The sequence below is a fragment of the Callithrix jacchus genome, chromosome 10 (assembly GCF_049354715.1).
Source record: "Callithrix jacchus isolate 240 chromosome 10, calJac240_pri, whole genome shotgun sequence".
Lineage (NCBI taxonomy): Eukaryota > Metazoa > Chordata > Mammalia > Primates > Cebidae > Callithrix > Callithrix jacchus.
The window spans coordinates 35,697,621-35,713,691 of NC_133511.1; the positions used below are offsets into that span (position 1 = coordinate 35,697,621).

At 42.0% G+C, this 16,071-nt stretch overlaps 1 protein-coding gene across 2 annotated transcripts in view; it reads right to left on the bottom strand.

The window, feature by feature from the left end:
* Nucleotides 1–1,632: 1,632 nt before the first annotated feature.
* The window catches only part of LOC108590290 (maternal embryonic leucine zipper kinase-like), a 49,956-nt gene continuing 35,517 nt past the window's right edge, over nt 1,633–16,071 (bottom strand). Inside the window, exon 6 of one of the 2 annotated variants that reach the window (XM_035265178.3) lies at nt 1,633–2,335. In XM_035265178.3, coding sequence (XP_035121069.3) covers nt 2,284–2,335 — 52 coding nt within the window. In that variant the 3' untranslated portion in view covers nt 1,633–2,283. Of the gene's footprint in view, nt 2,336–9,699; nt 15,632–16,071 lie in introns of those variants that run through there. The other variant, XM_035265177.3, reaches the window with a different exon arrangement.

A 16,071-nucleotide genomic window follows, 5' to 3' on the forward strand; every position in this document is an offset into this window, starting at 1 on the left:
CTCCAACAGCCAATCTCTCTCATTATGGAGAATATTGACCCGATTGAGAACGCATGGCCTAAAATGACAATCTTTGAGCACCATTCAACTCTCTGGTCCTTTGACCATGATCACAACTATCGAAATCCCCAGGAAATAAGCAAAACAACCTAGAGAGACTCTGATGTACAGGAAGCGAAACTCTGTTTTCCCTGTTGCAGTATCTAATGAGGAGGGGCTCTGGGATGCCCCTATAATGTATTATTAACATACCTTCTTTGTACCTGCCTGGCATGGAAAGCCCTGTCCTCTGTTAATACCTCTCTTGTGTGTAGGTGTGTCAGGGGGCAGAGGTGTCTTCCCCCATGGAGTGAGGTTTTGGCAGTGCCATCACACAAAGATCCCCTGCTCTGACCAATTAATGAGTCTGTAGCCCATGACAGCCAATCAGATACTGCTTTTTTGGAATGTGAATTTTGAGCTCGGGGACAGAAAGAATGGCCATGTGTGATCACCCTGTGACATCCCAATAGAACTATCATCAGTGTCTAAATTTCAGCTCCTGCAGTCCTTTTTGAGATGAGTCATCCATATTTTCCTTTCCTCAGCTCCTCACTTTCCAAAAGTTTATTTTTTACTTATTAGTGAAAGTGCCTTTGGTCACCTACAACCAAGCAACCTTAATTATATTCTTTATAAGCAATATATAACCCCACAAGATTATGTTCAACCTACATTTTAGTCTTTTTAAAATAGTGATAAAGGAATAGACCTCACCCCAATGGGCGCTCCAGGCCCAGGGAGGTATCCTCTTCTCGCCAAGCTTTGCCTCATACATGGCCAGAGTCTGGGCACTCAGACAGCTGATATCTGATGAAGAAATAAGTGACTCATAAATAAGAGAAAATAACTTCTGCCCATGCTGAGTCAGACACGCTATCAAAACTTGCTAAGGCCAAACACTGAAACAGACAGAATATTTAAACAGTATCTTCGTCCTTCCCTCTTTTCTAGTTCTCTGGTAACTTTTTCTGCCCACTATTTCCAGCTTCCTTAAGCTCTTCCCATAAAGTAACACATATGCTAGGCCAGTCCCAACATCATTTATCCATCTTCTTTCCCTGTCCTTCTCTCTGTAGGGCAGCAAATAGGCAACCTGAGACTGGACCAAGCTTAGGACTGAAAGGCCAGCCCAAGTCTCATCCAAGGATGAGACTAAACACTGAAAACTGAAAATCAATGATTGGCCAAAAAGACCAGGTCTAGACCTCTCAGAGCATGCAAAGGTTATGGCGTAGGTAGGAATGCCACTCTCCCCAGGCCTTTTTTTTCTATCATGTCAAATCATAAAGTTAAACTGGAAAGCTTCTTCTCAAAGAGTAAAAAGATCAATCATCTTTTTCTTTCTTTTTCAGCCAGACCTGTGTCTACTTTTGGCTTAGCTGGCTTGGTGCCAGGCATTGCGGTCAGTTTCTCTTTCTGTAGGTTTCATTTCTTCTGCCTGACAGGCCCTCTCTGGTTTGGCCACTGGCGGTAAGATCTGAGGTTTTGTTACAGGAAGAGAAATAAGTTACAGGAAAGGTGTCTTGATCCAGACCCCAAGGGAGGGTTCTTGGATCTCGCTCAACAAAGAATTCAGGGCAAGTCATCAGCACAAAGCAAAACCAAGTTTATTGGAAAAGTAAAGAAAAAAAAGAATGGCTACTCCATAGACAGAGCAGCCCTCAGGATGGCTGGTTGCCCATTTTTGTGGTTATTTCTTCATTATAGGAAAAATAAGGGGTGGATTATTCATGCCTCCCATTTTTAGACCATAGAGGGTAACTTCCTAACATTATCATGGCATTTGCAAACTGTCATGGTACTGATGGGAATGTAGATCTCTGAGGATGGCTAGAGATCACTCTTGTGGCCGTGTTGGCTTGGGTGGGTTTGGGCTGACTTCTTTACTGCAAACCTGTCAACAAGGCCTTTATGACTTGTATCTTGTGTTGACCTCCTGTCTCATCCCGTGACTTAGAATGCCTTAACCATCTGGGAATGCAGCCCCGTAGGTTTCAGCTTCATTTTACCCAGTGCCTATTAACCAGTGTCTATTCAGGATGGGGTTGTTCTGGTTCACATGTCTCTGACATTTGCCCCCTCCCTTTAATAAGAGAACACTTAATCCCAACAGTTGCAGAGAGATGAAGATCCATCTTTTGTAACTTCTTCAGGCTGAATAGTGGCAATGACATTCCTCCCTAATAAGAGACCTATTCGGTCTCTCGTGTTCAGGGTAGAGAGAAGCTCAATCAGAAAGCATCAGTATGGTGAGGGCCATCCACGACTCTTGAGTTTTAAATAGAGGTAATATCTGGAAGATTAATAAGTGTTTAGTTTAAGAAAACATTCTGTAAGCTTGCTCTGTATTTCTACACAAAGAGTATAACAGCAACATATCCCACAAGAGTAAAAAGCAAAGTTATTCCAAGTAAACTAAATTGGAAGGTTTTTCATGAACTGGTGAACTGTTAGAACTAAGCTGGTATTGAAATATATACTGATAGCACATTTATATAAAGACAGCCCAAAGAAAACCAAACACCATTTTATAATAACCAACTTGACAATCCTTTCTATATTATTTTTGTACCAAAGAAGTCAAATTTCACCTTTACATTAATGTACTATTAATGTTAAACTCAATTTTTAATAAAACTTTATAGCCATATTTACCCAATTTTAACTTTTAACCAGAAGGTAATGTATTTTTTTTTTGAGGCAGAGTCTCACTCTGTTACCCAGGCTGCAGTGCAATGGCATGATCTCAGCTCACTGCAACCTCCACCTTCTAGGTGCAAGTGATACTCCTGCTTCAGCCTCTTGAGTAGCTAAGATTACAGGTGCTCACCACCACATCCATCTAATTTTGTATTTTTGGTAGAGAAAGGGTTTCGTCAATGTTGGTCAAGCTGGTCTCGAACTCCTGACCTCAGGTGATCCACCCTCCTCAGCCTCCCAATATGCTGGGATTACCGGCATGAGCCTCCACAACTGGCCACCATAAGGTAACATTCTTATAAACCTTTTATAACTGTTTACATTTCTGTGTGTGTGTGTGAAAAAGCAGATCAGTGCTCTAAGAAAAACCTGTTGTGCTTCTATTCCAATGTTTAATTTATCTACCATCTTCCTCCAGAGATTTTTTTTTCCCACAAAAGGAAAAGTAGTGTTCTTTTTTTTTTCTTCTTCTTTAGTTCCTTTTTGCTTTTTTTTTTTATTGCATTTTAGGTGTGGGGGTACATGTGCAGAACATGCAAGACAGTTGCATAGGTACACACATGGCAGTGTGTTTTGCTTCCTTTCTCCCCTTCACCCATATTTGGCATTTCTCCCCAGGCTATCCCTCCCCACCTCTCCCTCCCACTGGCCTTCCCCATTTCCCCCCAATAGACCCTAGTATTTAGTACTCTTCTCTCTGTGTCCATGTGTTCTCATTTTTCATCACCCACCTATGAGTGAGAATATGCTGTGTTTTGTTTTCTGTTCTTGTGTCAGTTTGCTGAGGATGATGTTCTCCAGATTCATCCATGTCTATACAAATGACACAAACTCATCATTTCTGATTGCTGCATAATATTCCATGGTGTATATGTGCCACATTTTTCCAATCCAGTTTATCATCAATGGGCATTTGGGTTGATTCCAAGTCTTTGCTATTGTAAACAGTGCTGCAATGAACATTCGTGTACATGTGTCCTTATAGTAGAATGACTTATAGTCTTTTGGATATATACCCAGTAATGGGATTGCTGGGTCAAATGGAATTTCTATTTCTAAGGCCTTGAGGAATCGCCACACGGTCTTCCACAGTGGTTGAACTAATTTACACTCCCACCAACAGTGTAAAAGTGTTCCTTTTTCTCCACATCCTCTCCAGCATCTGTTGTCTCCAGATTTTTTAATGATCACCATTCTAACTGGCGTGAGATAGTATCTCAATGTGGTTTTGATTTGCATCTCTCTGATGACCAGTGACGATGAGCATTTTTTCATATGATTGTTGGCCTCATATATGTCTTCTTTCGTAAAGTATCTGTTCATATCCTTTGCCCACTTTTGAATGGCCTTGTTTGTTTTTTTCCTGTAAATCTGTTTGAGTTCTTTGTAAATTCTGGATATCAGCCCTTTGTCAGATGGGTAAACTGCAAAAATTTTTTCCCATTCTGTTGGTTGCCGATTCACTCTAGTGACTGTTTCTTTTGCCGTGCAGAAGCTGTGGAGTTTCATTAGGTCCCATTTGTCTATTTTGGCTTTTGGTCCCAATGCTTTTGGTGTTTTGTTCATGAAGTCCTTGCCTACTCCTATGTCCTGGATGGTTTTGCCTAGAATTCCTTCTAGGGTTTTTATGATACCAGGTCTTATGTTTAAGTCTTTAATCCATCTGGAGTTAATTTTAGTGTAAGGTGTCAGGAAGGGGTCCAGTTTCTGCTTTCTGCACATGGCTAGCCAGTTTTTCCAACACCATTTGTTGAACAGGGAATCCTTTCCCCATTGCTTGTTTTTGACAGGTTTATCAAAGATTGTATAGTTGTAGATATGTTGTGTTGCCTCTGTTGCCTCTGTTCTGTTCCATTGGTCTATATCTCTATTTTGCTACCAGTACCATGCTGTTTTGATTACTGTAGCCTTGTAGTATAGCTTGAAATCCTGTAGTGTGATGCCCCCCGCTGTGTTCTTTTTGCTTAGAGTTGACTTGGCTATGCGGGCTCTCTTTTAGTTCCATATGAAGTTCGTGGTGGTTTTCTCAAGTTCTGTGAAGAAAGTCAATGGTAGCTTGATGGGTTTGCGTTAATTCTGTAAATTACTTTGGGCAGTATAGCCATTTTTACAATATTAATTCTTCCTAACCATAAACATGGGATGTTTCTTCATCTGTTTGTGTCCTCTCTGATTTCGTTGAGCAGTGGTTTGTAGTTTTCCTTGAAGAGGTCCCTTACATTCCTTGTGAGTTGTATTCCAAGGTATTTTATTCTTTTTGTAGCAATTGTGAATGGCCGTTCGTTCTTGATTTGGCTTTCTTTAAGTCTGTTATTGGTGTAGAGGAAGGCTTGTGATTTTTGCACATTGATTTTATATCCTGAGACTTTGCTGAAGTTGCTTATCAGTTTCAGGAGTTTTTGGGCTGAGGCGATGGGGTCTTCTAGGTATACTATCATGTCGTCTGCAAATAGAGACAATTTGCCTTCCTCCTTTCCTATTTGAATATCCTTTATTTCTTTTTCTTGCCTGATTGCTATGGCTAGAACTTCCAGTACTATATTGAATAGGAGTGGTGAAAGAGGGCATCCTTGTCTAGTGCCGGATTTCAAAGGGAATGCTTCCAGTTTTTGCCCATTCAGTATGATATTGGCTGTTGGTTTGTCATAAATAGCTTTTATTACTTTGAGATACGTTCCATTGATACCGAGTTTATTGAGGGTTTTTAGCATAAAGGGCTGTTGAATTTTGTCAAATGCCTCCTCTGCGTCAATTGAGATAATCATGTGGTTTTTGTTTATGATTCTGTTTATGTGGTGAATTACGTTTATAGACCTGTGTATGTTGAACCAGCCTTGCATCCCCAGGATGATTCCTACTTGATCATGATGAATAAGTTTCTTGATTTGCTGTTGCAATTGGCTTGCCAATATTTTATTGAAGATTTTTGCATCTATGTTCATCATGGATATTGGCCTGAAGTTTTCTTTTCTTGTTGGGTCTCTGCCAGGTTTTGGTATCAGGATGACATTGGTCTCATAGAATGATTTGGGGAAAATTCCTTCTTTTTGGATTATTTGGAATAGTTTCAGAAGGAATGGTACCAGCTTCTCTTTGTGTGTCTGGTAGAATTCGGCTGTGAACCCATCTGGACCTGGGCTTTTTTTGTGTGGTAGGCTCTTAATTGCTGCCTCGACTTCTGCCCTTGTTATTGGTCTATTCATAGTTTCCTTCCTCCTGGTTTAGGCTTGGGAGGACACAGGAGTCCAGGAATTTATCCATTTCTTCCAGGTTTACTAGTTTATGTGCATAGAGTTGTTTGTAATATTCTCTGATGATGGTTTGAATTTCTGTGGAATCTGTGGTGATTTCCCCTTTATCATTTTTTATTGCATCTATTTGGTTGTTCTCTCTTTTCTTTTTAATCAATCTAGCTAGTGGTCTGTCTATTTTGTTGATCTTTTCAAAAAACCAGCTCTTGGGTTTATTGATTTTTTGGAGAGTTTTTCGTGTCTCTATCTCCTTCAGTTCAGCTCTGATCTTAGTTATTTCTTGTCTTCTGCTGGGTTTTGTGTTTTTTTGATCTTGCTCCTCTAGCTCTTTCAATTTTGACGATAGGGTGTCAATTTTGGATCTCTCCTTTCTTCTCATATGGGCACTTATTGCTATATACTTTCCTCTAGAGACTGCTTTAAATGTGTCCCAGAGATTCTGGCATGTTGTGTCTTCGTTCTCGTTCATTTCAAAAAACTTCTTTATTTCTGCCTTCATTTCATTGTTTATCCAGTCAACATTCAAGAGCCAGTTGTTCAGTTTCCACGAAGCTGTGCGGTTCTGGGTTGGTTTCTGAAATCTGAGTTCTAACTTGATTGCACTATGGTCTCAAAGACTGTTTGTTATGATTTCAGTTGTTTTGCATTTGCTGAGCAGTGCTTTACTTCCAATTATGTGGTCAATTTTAGAGTAGGTGTGATGTGGTGCTGAGAAGAATGTATATTCTGTGGTTTTGGCGTGGAGAGTTCTGTAAATGTCTCTCAGGTTTGCTTGCTCCAGGTCTGAGTTCAAGCCCTGGATTTCCTTGTTGATTTTCTGTCTGTTTGATCTGTCTAATATTGACAGTGGGGTGTTAAAGTCTCCCACTATAATTGTGTGGGAGTCTAAGTCTCTTTGTAAGTCATTAAGAACTTGCCTTCTGTATCTGGGTGCTCCTGTATTGGGTCCATATATGTTTAGGATCGTTAGCTCTTCTTGTTGTATCGATCCTTTTACCATTACGTAATGGCCTTCTTTGTCTCTTTTGATCTTTGTTGCTTTAAAGTCTATTTTATCAGAGATGAGAATTGCAACTCCTTCTTTTTTTTGCTCTCCATTTGCTTGGTAAATCTTCCTCCATCCCTTTATTTTGAGCCTTTGTGTATCCTTGCATGTGAGATGGGTTTCCTGGATACAGCACACTGATGGGTTTTGGATTTTTATCCAATTTGCCAGTGTGTGTCTTTTGATTGGTGCATTCAGTCCATTTACATTTAGGGTTAGTATTGTTATGTGTGAATTTGATACTGCCATTTTGATGCCAGCTGGCTCTTTTGCCCGTTAGTTTTTGTAGATTCTTCATTATGTTGATGCTCCTTAGCAATTAGTGTGATTTTGGAATGGTTGGTATTGGTTGTTCCTTTCTATGTGTAGTGCCTCTTTCAGGAGCTCTTGTAACGCAGGCCTGGTGGTGACAAAATCTCTGAGTACTTGCTTGTTCACAAAGGATTTTATTTTTCCTTCACTTCTGAAGCTCAGTTTGGCTGGATATGAAATTGTGTTGAAAGTTGTTTTCTTTAAGGATGTTGAATATTGGCCCCCACTCTCTTGTGGCTTGTAGAGTTTCTGCCGAGAGATCTGCTGAGTCTGATGGGCTTCCCTTTGTGGGTGGAAAAGTAGTGTTCTAAACAATATCGGGATACAGGGAAGAAAGGGCTTTCCTCCCACCGCAGCACGCTTTCATGTGCACAGTCAACTCTTTCTGCACAGGGGGTGTGCGAGGCTCTCCTTTCTGGAGGTCCTCAGATCTGGGTTGTCCAAACATTTGCAAACCTGACTGTGGTTTTCCATTAAAATAGAGTGAGTATTGGATTATCTGAGAGTGGTTAGGATGGGAGCAGGTTCCTCAGCAGTTGTGGCGGGCAGAGCACTGGGCATGTGCGGTTTGGCCATTGCACATAGTCACTCTGCAACCCTCTTCAGTATAGGGTAGGGCACAGCAGGATGCGAAGACACGGAGACCTAGGTTACCTCATCACAAACATACTTCAGCCTTTGAACTCCAACCCATGAAACATTTCTAGATATTGCTTTCTTACAAAACTGTTGCAACATTTTAAATGTGATTATTATTCAAAAGTCAACATGTTTACTTCATTTAAGGTTTTGCTACATTTTTTTCAAGGACAGTTTTAACAAGCTCGCTGGTCTTGGCTTGGACTTGGGTATCCTGGCACACGTGTCCAGCAAATGTGGGGTTCCAGCACAGCCGCCGTGGGGAAGCCGGGGAACAGGGGCCTCAGAACGAACAGCGCCCGGTCCGCCGTGGCAAGTGAGGAGGCACCTCCCTAAAGGAAGCCTGCATCCAGAATCCTAAATCCCGCGACAGGGAGCCTCCCTGCGGCCTTCCCAGCAGCTTCGCTTAGGAGGGTCATGAGTTTCTCCAAGTAATCTGAAGCCCACCAGGGCCCCGACCCTTCCATCCTAGGGGACAGCTTCCCCAGTGGAAGCGCAGGCACTGGCAGGAAGAAGTAGCTGGGAGGGCAGAAGGAGGCACCGCAAGTTTTATCCACCTCTGTGCGACTGCAAGGGACCAACACGCTAGGAGTGCTGCCCGCGAGGTTCCAGTTAGGCACCAGCAGTCGTGGTTGTGGGGCGGGGCCTGGGGCTGCAGGGTGGAGCCTCCGAGGCCAGGATTGCAGGCAGATGCGGTGCTGTGGGGGGCAGAGGCGGGGCAGAGAGGTGGGGCTGTAGGAGCGGAGGCGGGGCTGTGGGGCGGGGCTGAAGTGGCAAAGGTGGGGCTTCGGGGGCGAAGCTGCAGAGGTGGAGGCGGGGCTGGGGGGACGCTGAAAAGATGCACATGGGGCCGCCGGGCCTCAGGGCCTCAGTCTAGGGGTGGGACCACTGGGGCGGGGCTACGAAGTTGGTCTCCCCACTCTACCAGTGGGATATTCAAGAGAACCCACATACCCAATAAGAGTTCCACATAAAGAATAAAGCAGAGATGGAGACCTTATAAAAAAAATACTGATAGTCAAAAGTTCCTGGAAGCAAATCTAGAAATTTCCCATTGAAAGGGCCTGGAATTACGGACTCTAACATGATTCAAACCATAAAATAAGAACACAAAATTTCAGATCACTGGAGACAAAGTAAAGATCCTACAAGAATCCCAAGAGCAAACTAAAATGAATCAGTTGATACACAAAGAATCTGGAGCCAGAATGGGTTCAGACTTCAATAGCAACACTAAAAACCAGAGACCTAAAAAGCCTTTGAAATTGTGAAGGCAAGTAATTCCAAGGTAAAATTCAATACAACAAATATTTTCAAATTTGCAAAGTCTCCACAAACTTACTTCCCAGACATCATGTCTCAGGGAGGTACTGAAAGATGTAAACATGGTCCTTCAGAATGGAGATCAAGGTGAACAGAGGCCTCAGAATGCCACTGTGTACCAGATGAGAGTAGGCCCCAAAGCTCAAAGGGAGAAGAAAATTCAAAGACTGAAAACATTTGAGTCTTTTTATTTTTATTATTTTTTATTGCATTTTAGGTTTTGGGGCACATGTGCAGAACATGCAAGACAGTTGCATAGGTACACACATGGCAGTGTGTTTTGCTTCCTTTCTCCCCTTCACCCACATTTGGCATTTCTCCCCAGGCTATCCCTCCCCACCACCCCTCCCACTTGCCCTCCCCTTTTCCCCCCAATAAAACCCAGTGTTTAGTACTCCCCTCCCTGTGCCCATGTGTTCTCATTTTTCATCACCCGCCTATGAGTGAAATATGCGGTGTTTATTTTTCTGTTCTTGTGTCAGTTTGCTGAGAATGATGTTCTCCAGATTCATCCATGTCCCTACAAATGACACAAACTCATCATTTCTGATTGCTGCATAATATTCCATGGTGTATATGTGCCACATTTTTCCAATCCAGTCTATCATCAATGGGCATTTGGGTTGATTCCAGGTCTTTGCTATTGTAAATAGTGCTGCAATGAACATTTGTGTGCATGTGTCCTTATAGTAGAACGATTTATATTCCTTTGGATATATACCCAGCGGAGTTTCTATTTCTAAGGCCTTGAGGAAGACACACTGTCTTCCACAATGGTTGAACTAATTTACACTCACACCAACAGTGTAAAAGTGTTCCTTTTTCTCCACATCCTCTCCAGCATCTGTTGTCTCCAGATTTGGTAATGATCGCCATTCTAACTGGCGTGAGATGGTATCTCAATGTGGTTTTGATTTGCATCTCTCTGATGACCAGTGACGATGAACATTTTTTCATATGATTGTTGGCCTCATATATGTCTTCTTTCATAAAGTGTCTTTTCATATCCTTTGCCCAATTTTGAATGGGCTTGTTTTTTTCCTGTAAATCTGTTTGAGTTCTTTGTAAATTCTGGATATCAGCCCTTTGTCAGATGGGTAAACTGCAACAATTTTATCCCATTCTGTTGCTTGCCGATTCACTCTAGTGACTGTTTCTTTTGCCGTGCAGAAGCTGTGGAATTTCATTAGGTCCCATTTGTCTATTTTGGCTTTTGTTGCCAATGCTTTTGGTGTTTTGTTCATGAAGTCCTTGACTACTCCTATGTCCTGGATGGTTTTGCCTAGACTTTCTTATAGGGTTTTTTTGGTGCCAGGTCTTATGTTTAAGTCTTTAATCCATCTGGAGTTAATTTTAGTGTAAGGTGTCAGGAAGGGGTCAGGAAGAGGTCCAGTTTCTGCTTTCTGCACGTGCCTAGCCAGTTTTCCCAACACCATTTGTTAAACAGGGAATCCTTTCCCCATTGCTTGTTTTTGTCAGGTTTATCAAAGATTGTATGGTTGTAGGTATGTTGTGTTGCCTCTGATGCCTCTGTTTTGTTCCATTGGTCTATATCTCTGTTTTGGTACCAGTACCATGCTGTTTTGATTACTGTAGCCTTGTAGTATAGTTTGAGATCCGGTAGTGTGATGCCCCCCCTGTGTTCTTTTTGCTTAGAATTGACTTGGCTATGCAGGCTCTCTTTTGGTTCCATATGAAGTTCATGGTGGTTTTTTCCAATTCTGTAAAGAAAGTCAATGGTAGCTTGATGGGGATAGCATTGATTCTGTAAATTACTTTGGGCAGTATAGCCATTTTCATGATATTAATTCTTCCTAACCATGAACATGGGATGTTTCTCCATCTGTTCGTGTCCTCTCTGATTTCATTGAGCAGTGGTTTGTAGTTTTCCTTGAAGAGGTCTCTTACGTTCCTTGTGAGTTGTATTCCAAGGTATTTTATTGCTTTTGTAGCAATTGTGAATGGCAGTTCGTTCTTGATTTGGCTCTCTTTAAGACTGTTATTAGTGTAGAGGAAGGCTTGTAATTTTTGCACATTGATTTTATATCCTGAGACTTTGCTGAAGTTGCTTATTAGTTTCAGTAGTTTTTGGGCTGAGGCGATGGGGTCTTCTAGGTATACTACCATGTCGTCTGCAAATAGAAACAATTTGGCTTCCACCTTTCCTATTTGAATACCCTCTATTTATTTTTCTTGCCTGATTGCTATGGCTAGAACTTCCAGTACTATATTGAATAGGAGTGGTGAAAGAGGGCTAGAACTTCCAGTACTATATTGAATAGGAGTGGTGAAAGAGGGTATCCTTGTCCAGTGCCGGATTTCAAAGGGAATGCTTCCAGTTTTTGCCCATTCAGTATGATATTGGCTGTTGGTTTGTCATAAATAGCTTTTATTACTTTGAGATACATTCCATCAATACCGAGTTTATTGAGGGTTTTTAGCATAAAGCGCTGTTGAATTTTGTCAAATGCCTTCTCTGCGTCAACTGAGATAATCATGTGGTTTTTGTTTTTGGTTCTGTTTATGTGGTGAATTACGTTTATAGACTTGTGTATGTTGAACCAGCCTTGCATCCCCAGGATGATTCCTACTTGATCATGATGGATAAGTTTTTTGATGTGCTGTTGCAGCCAGTTTGCCAGTATTTTATAGAAGATTTTTGCATCTATGTTCATCAAGAATATTGGCCTGAATTTTTCTTTTCTTGTTGAGTCTCTGCCGGGTTTTGGAATCAGAATGATGTTGGTCTCATACAATGATTTGGGAAGGATTCCCTCTTTTTGGATTATTTGGAATAGTTTCAGAAGGAATGGTACCAGCTCGTCTTTGTGTGTCTGGTAGAATTCGGCTGTGAACCCATCTGGACCTGGGCTTTATTTGTGTGGTAGGCTCTTAACTGCTGCCTCGACTTCAGACCTTGTTATTGGTCTATTCATAGTTTCGGCTTTCTCCTGATTTAGACTCGGGAGGACACAGGTGTCCAGGAATTTATCCATTTCTTCCAGGTTTACTAGTTTATGTGCATAGAGTTGTTATTATTCTCTAATGATGGTTTGAATTTCTGTGGAATCTGTGGTGATTTTCCCTTTATCGTTTTTTATTGCATCTATTTGGTTGTTCTCTCTTTTCTTTTTAATCAATCTGGCTAGTGGTCTGTCTATTTTGTTGATCTTTTCAAAAAACCAGCTCTTGGATTTATTGATTTTTTGAAGGGTTTTTTGTGTCTCTATCTCCTTCAGTTCAGCTCTGATCTTAGTTATTTCTTGTCTTCTGCTAGGTTTTGAGTTTTTTTTATCTTGCTCCTCTAGCTCTTTTAATTTTGACGATAAGGTGTCAATTTTAGATCTCTCCACTCTTCTCATGTGGGCCCTTATTGCTATATATTTTCCTCTAGAGACTGCTTTAAATGTGTCCCAGAGGTTCTGGTATGTTGTGTCTTCATTCTTGTTGGTTTCAAAGAACTTCTTTATTTCTGCCTTCATTTCCTTGTTTATCCAATCAACATTCAAGAGCCAGTTGTTCAGTTTCCATGACGCTGTGTGGTTTAAATTAGTTTCTGAAATCTGAGTTCTAACTTGATTGCCCTATGGTCTGAGAGACTGTTTGTTATGATTTCAGTTGTTTTGCATTTGCTGAGCAGTGCTTTACTTCCAATTATGTGGTCAATTTTTGAGTAGGTGTGATGTGGTGCTGAGAAGAATGTATATTATATGGTTTTGGGGTGGAGAGTTCTGTAAATGTGTATCAGGTTTGCTTGTTCCAGGTCTGAGTTCAAGCCCTTGAGATCCTTGTTAATTTTCTGTCTGGTTGATCTAATATTGACAGTGGAGTGTTAAAGTCTCCCACTATTATTGTGTGGGAGTCTAAGTCTCTTTGTAAGTCATTAAGAACTTGCCTTCTGTATCTGGGTGCTCCTGTATTGTGTCCATATATGTTTAGGATCGTTAGCTCTTCTTATTGTATCGATCTTTTTACCATTATGTAATGGCCTTCTTTGTCTCTTCTGATCTTTGTTGCTTTAAAGTCTATTTTATCAGAGATGAGAATTGCAACTCCTGCTTTTTTTTTTCCTCTCCAGTTGCTTGGTAAATCTTTCTTTATCCCTTTATTTTGAGCCTTTCTGTATCCTTACATGTGAGATGGGTTTCCTGGATACAGCACACCAATGGGTTTTGTTTTTTTATCCAATTTGCCAGTGTGTGGCTTTTGATTGGTGCATTTAGCCTGTTTACATTTAGGGTTAATATTGTTATGTGTGAATTTGATACTGCCATTTTGATGCTAGCTGGCTGTTTTGCCCGTTATTTAATGCAGATTCTTCTTTTTGTTGATGCTCTTTAGCGTTCGGTATGTTTTTAGAATGGTTCATACTGGTTGTTCCTTTCTATGTGCTTCTTTCAGGAGCTCTTGTCAAGCAGGCCTGGTGGTAACAAAATCTCTGAGTACTTGCTTGTTTGCAAAGGATTTTATTTTCCCTTCACTTATGAAGCTCAGATTGGCTGAATATGAGATTGTCGGTTGAAAGTTCTTTAAGGATGCTGAATATTGGCTCCTACTCTCTTCTGGCTTGTAGAGTTTCTGCTGAGAGATCTGCTGTGAGTCTGATGGGCTTCCCTTTGTGGGTGACCCGACCTTTTTCTCTGGCTGCCCTTAGTATTTTCTCCTTCATTTCAACCCTGGTGAATATGCTGATTATGTGCCTTGGGATTGCTCTTCTTGTGGAATATCTTTGTGGTGTTCTCTGTATTTCCTGGACTTGAAATATTGGCCTGTCATGCTAGGTTGGGGAAATTTTCCTGGATAATATCCTGAAGAGTATTTTCCAGCTTGGATTCATTCTCTTTGTCACATTCTGGTACACCTATCAAACATAGATTAGGTCTCTTTACATAGTTCCACATTTGTTGGATACTTTGTTGATTCCTTTTTGCACTTTTTTCTCTAATCTTGCTTTCTCATTTTATTTCATTGAGTTGATCTTCGACTTCTGATATTCTTTCTTCTGCTTGGTCAATTCAGCTGTTGAAACTTGTGCATGCTTTGTGAAGTTCTCATGTTGTGTTTTTCAGCTCCTTCAATTCATTCATATTCCTCTCTACGTTGTCCATTCTTGTTATCATTTCCTCTAATCTTTTTTCAAATCTTTTTTCAAGGTTCTTAGTTTCTTTGCATTGATTTAGAGCATGTTCTTTTAGCTCACAGATGTTTCTCATTATCTACCTTCTGAAGTCTGATTCCGTCATTTCATCACACTCATTCTCCATCCACCTCTGTTCCCTTGCTGGTGAGGAGTTTTGGTCCCTTGTAGGAGGCAAGGTGTTTTGGGTTTCGGGTGTTTTCCTCCTTTTGCGCTGGTTTCTTCCCATCTTTGTGGATTTATCCACCTGTCGTCTGAGTAGTTGCTGGCTTTTTGATTGGGTCTCTGAGTGTACGCCCAGATTGTTGATGCTGAAGTATTTCTGTTACTTAGTTTTTCCTTTTAACAGTCTAGCCCCTCTGCTGTACAACTGCTGAGGTGCACTCTAGTCCCTGCTGTTGTGGGCTCCGCCCTGCTGCTGTGGGCTTTGCCCTGCTGCTGTGGGCTCCGCCCTTCTGTCCTGGGCTCCACCCTGTTGCCCGTGGGCTCTGCCCTGTTGTCATGGGCTCTGCCCTGTTGGCAGTCTCTCTGTTATGGCGGGTTGCCTTGGCAATGGCAGGCTGCGTGAGCAATGGGCATGTACCTCAGTAGGGGCGGAATGCGTCAGTAGTGGCAGATGCCCTTCCCCCACGGAGCTTCACTGTCCTGCATTCATCTGTGCCCGCAGTGAAACTCTCAACCCCGAGCGTTCTGATTCTCCGTTTTGTTTGTCCCTGTGGGGGTGGGACATGCCGAGCCTGATCACCTGGCTCCCTGCCTCAGAGCCCTTTCTCCCTATTTTTTTTTTTAAGTTGAACGAATGACTCTCTCCCAGGTGTTTTAGTCGCCTGCTGGCAGGGCACCGAAATCTGTGTGATTTCCCTTGCAGGAGCCCACTGCACTGGCTCAAATGTCATTTCCCGGAAATCTCCTTGTCTGGCTCATCTGCCCTCCCAAATCTCAGATTGCCGGTTTAACAGGGCACCCAGATCAGCGCATTTTGTGCGGGGTGCCGCTGCACTGTGGCTCCATCTGAAACGGCCCGCAGAAGCCAAGAGGGCTGCACTGGCTTCCCATGACTCTCCTGCACCTGGAAATTTCCCCATTCTGTGGGCAACAAAGATCCATCCGGAAATGCAGCTAGGACTCACCCTCTGTGCCTTCACTGAGAGCTGCAATCCTGAGTTGTTCCTACCGTGCCATCTTTGAAAGGAAGGATTTTGAATTAACCCAATCGAATAAAAAGAAAGAACAAATAATTTTTAAAAATTAACAAAGCCGGGAGCCCACTCAAGCTTCACCGCAGAGGGGAAGGTTCTGGAATGGGAGTCATATATATTTTAAATAGCTGGACATGCCTATAGTCCCAGCACTTTGGGAAGCTGAGGTGGGTAGATCATTTGAGTTCAGGAGTTTGAGACCAGCCTGAGCAACATGGCAAAACCATGTGTCTACCAAAAAATTTTTTAAAAAAATACACACACACAAAGGCTGAGTGTGGGTGTGATGGCTCATGCCTGTAACCCAAGCACTTTGGGATGCTAAGGCAGGTGGATCACTTGAAATCAGGAGTTTGAGACCAGCTTGGTCAACACAGTGAAACCTCATTTCTACTAAAACTACAAAAATTTGCATGGTGGCAC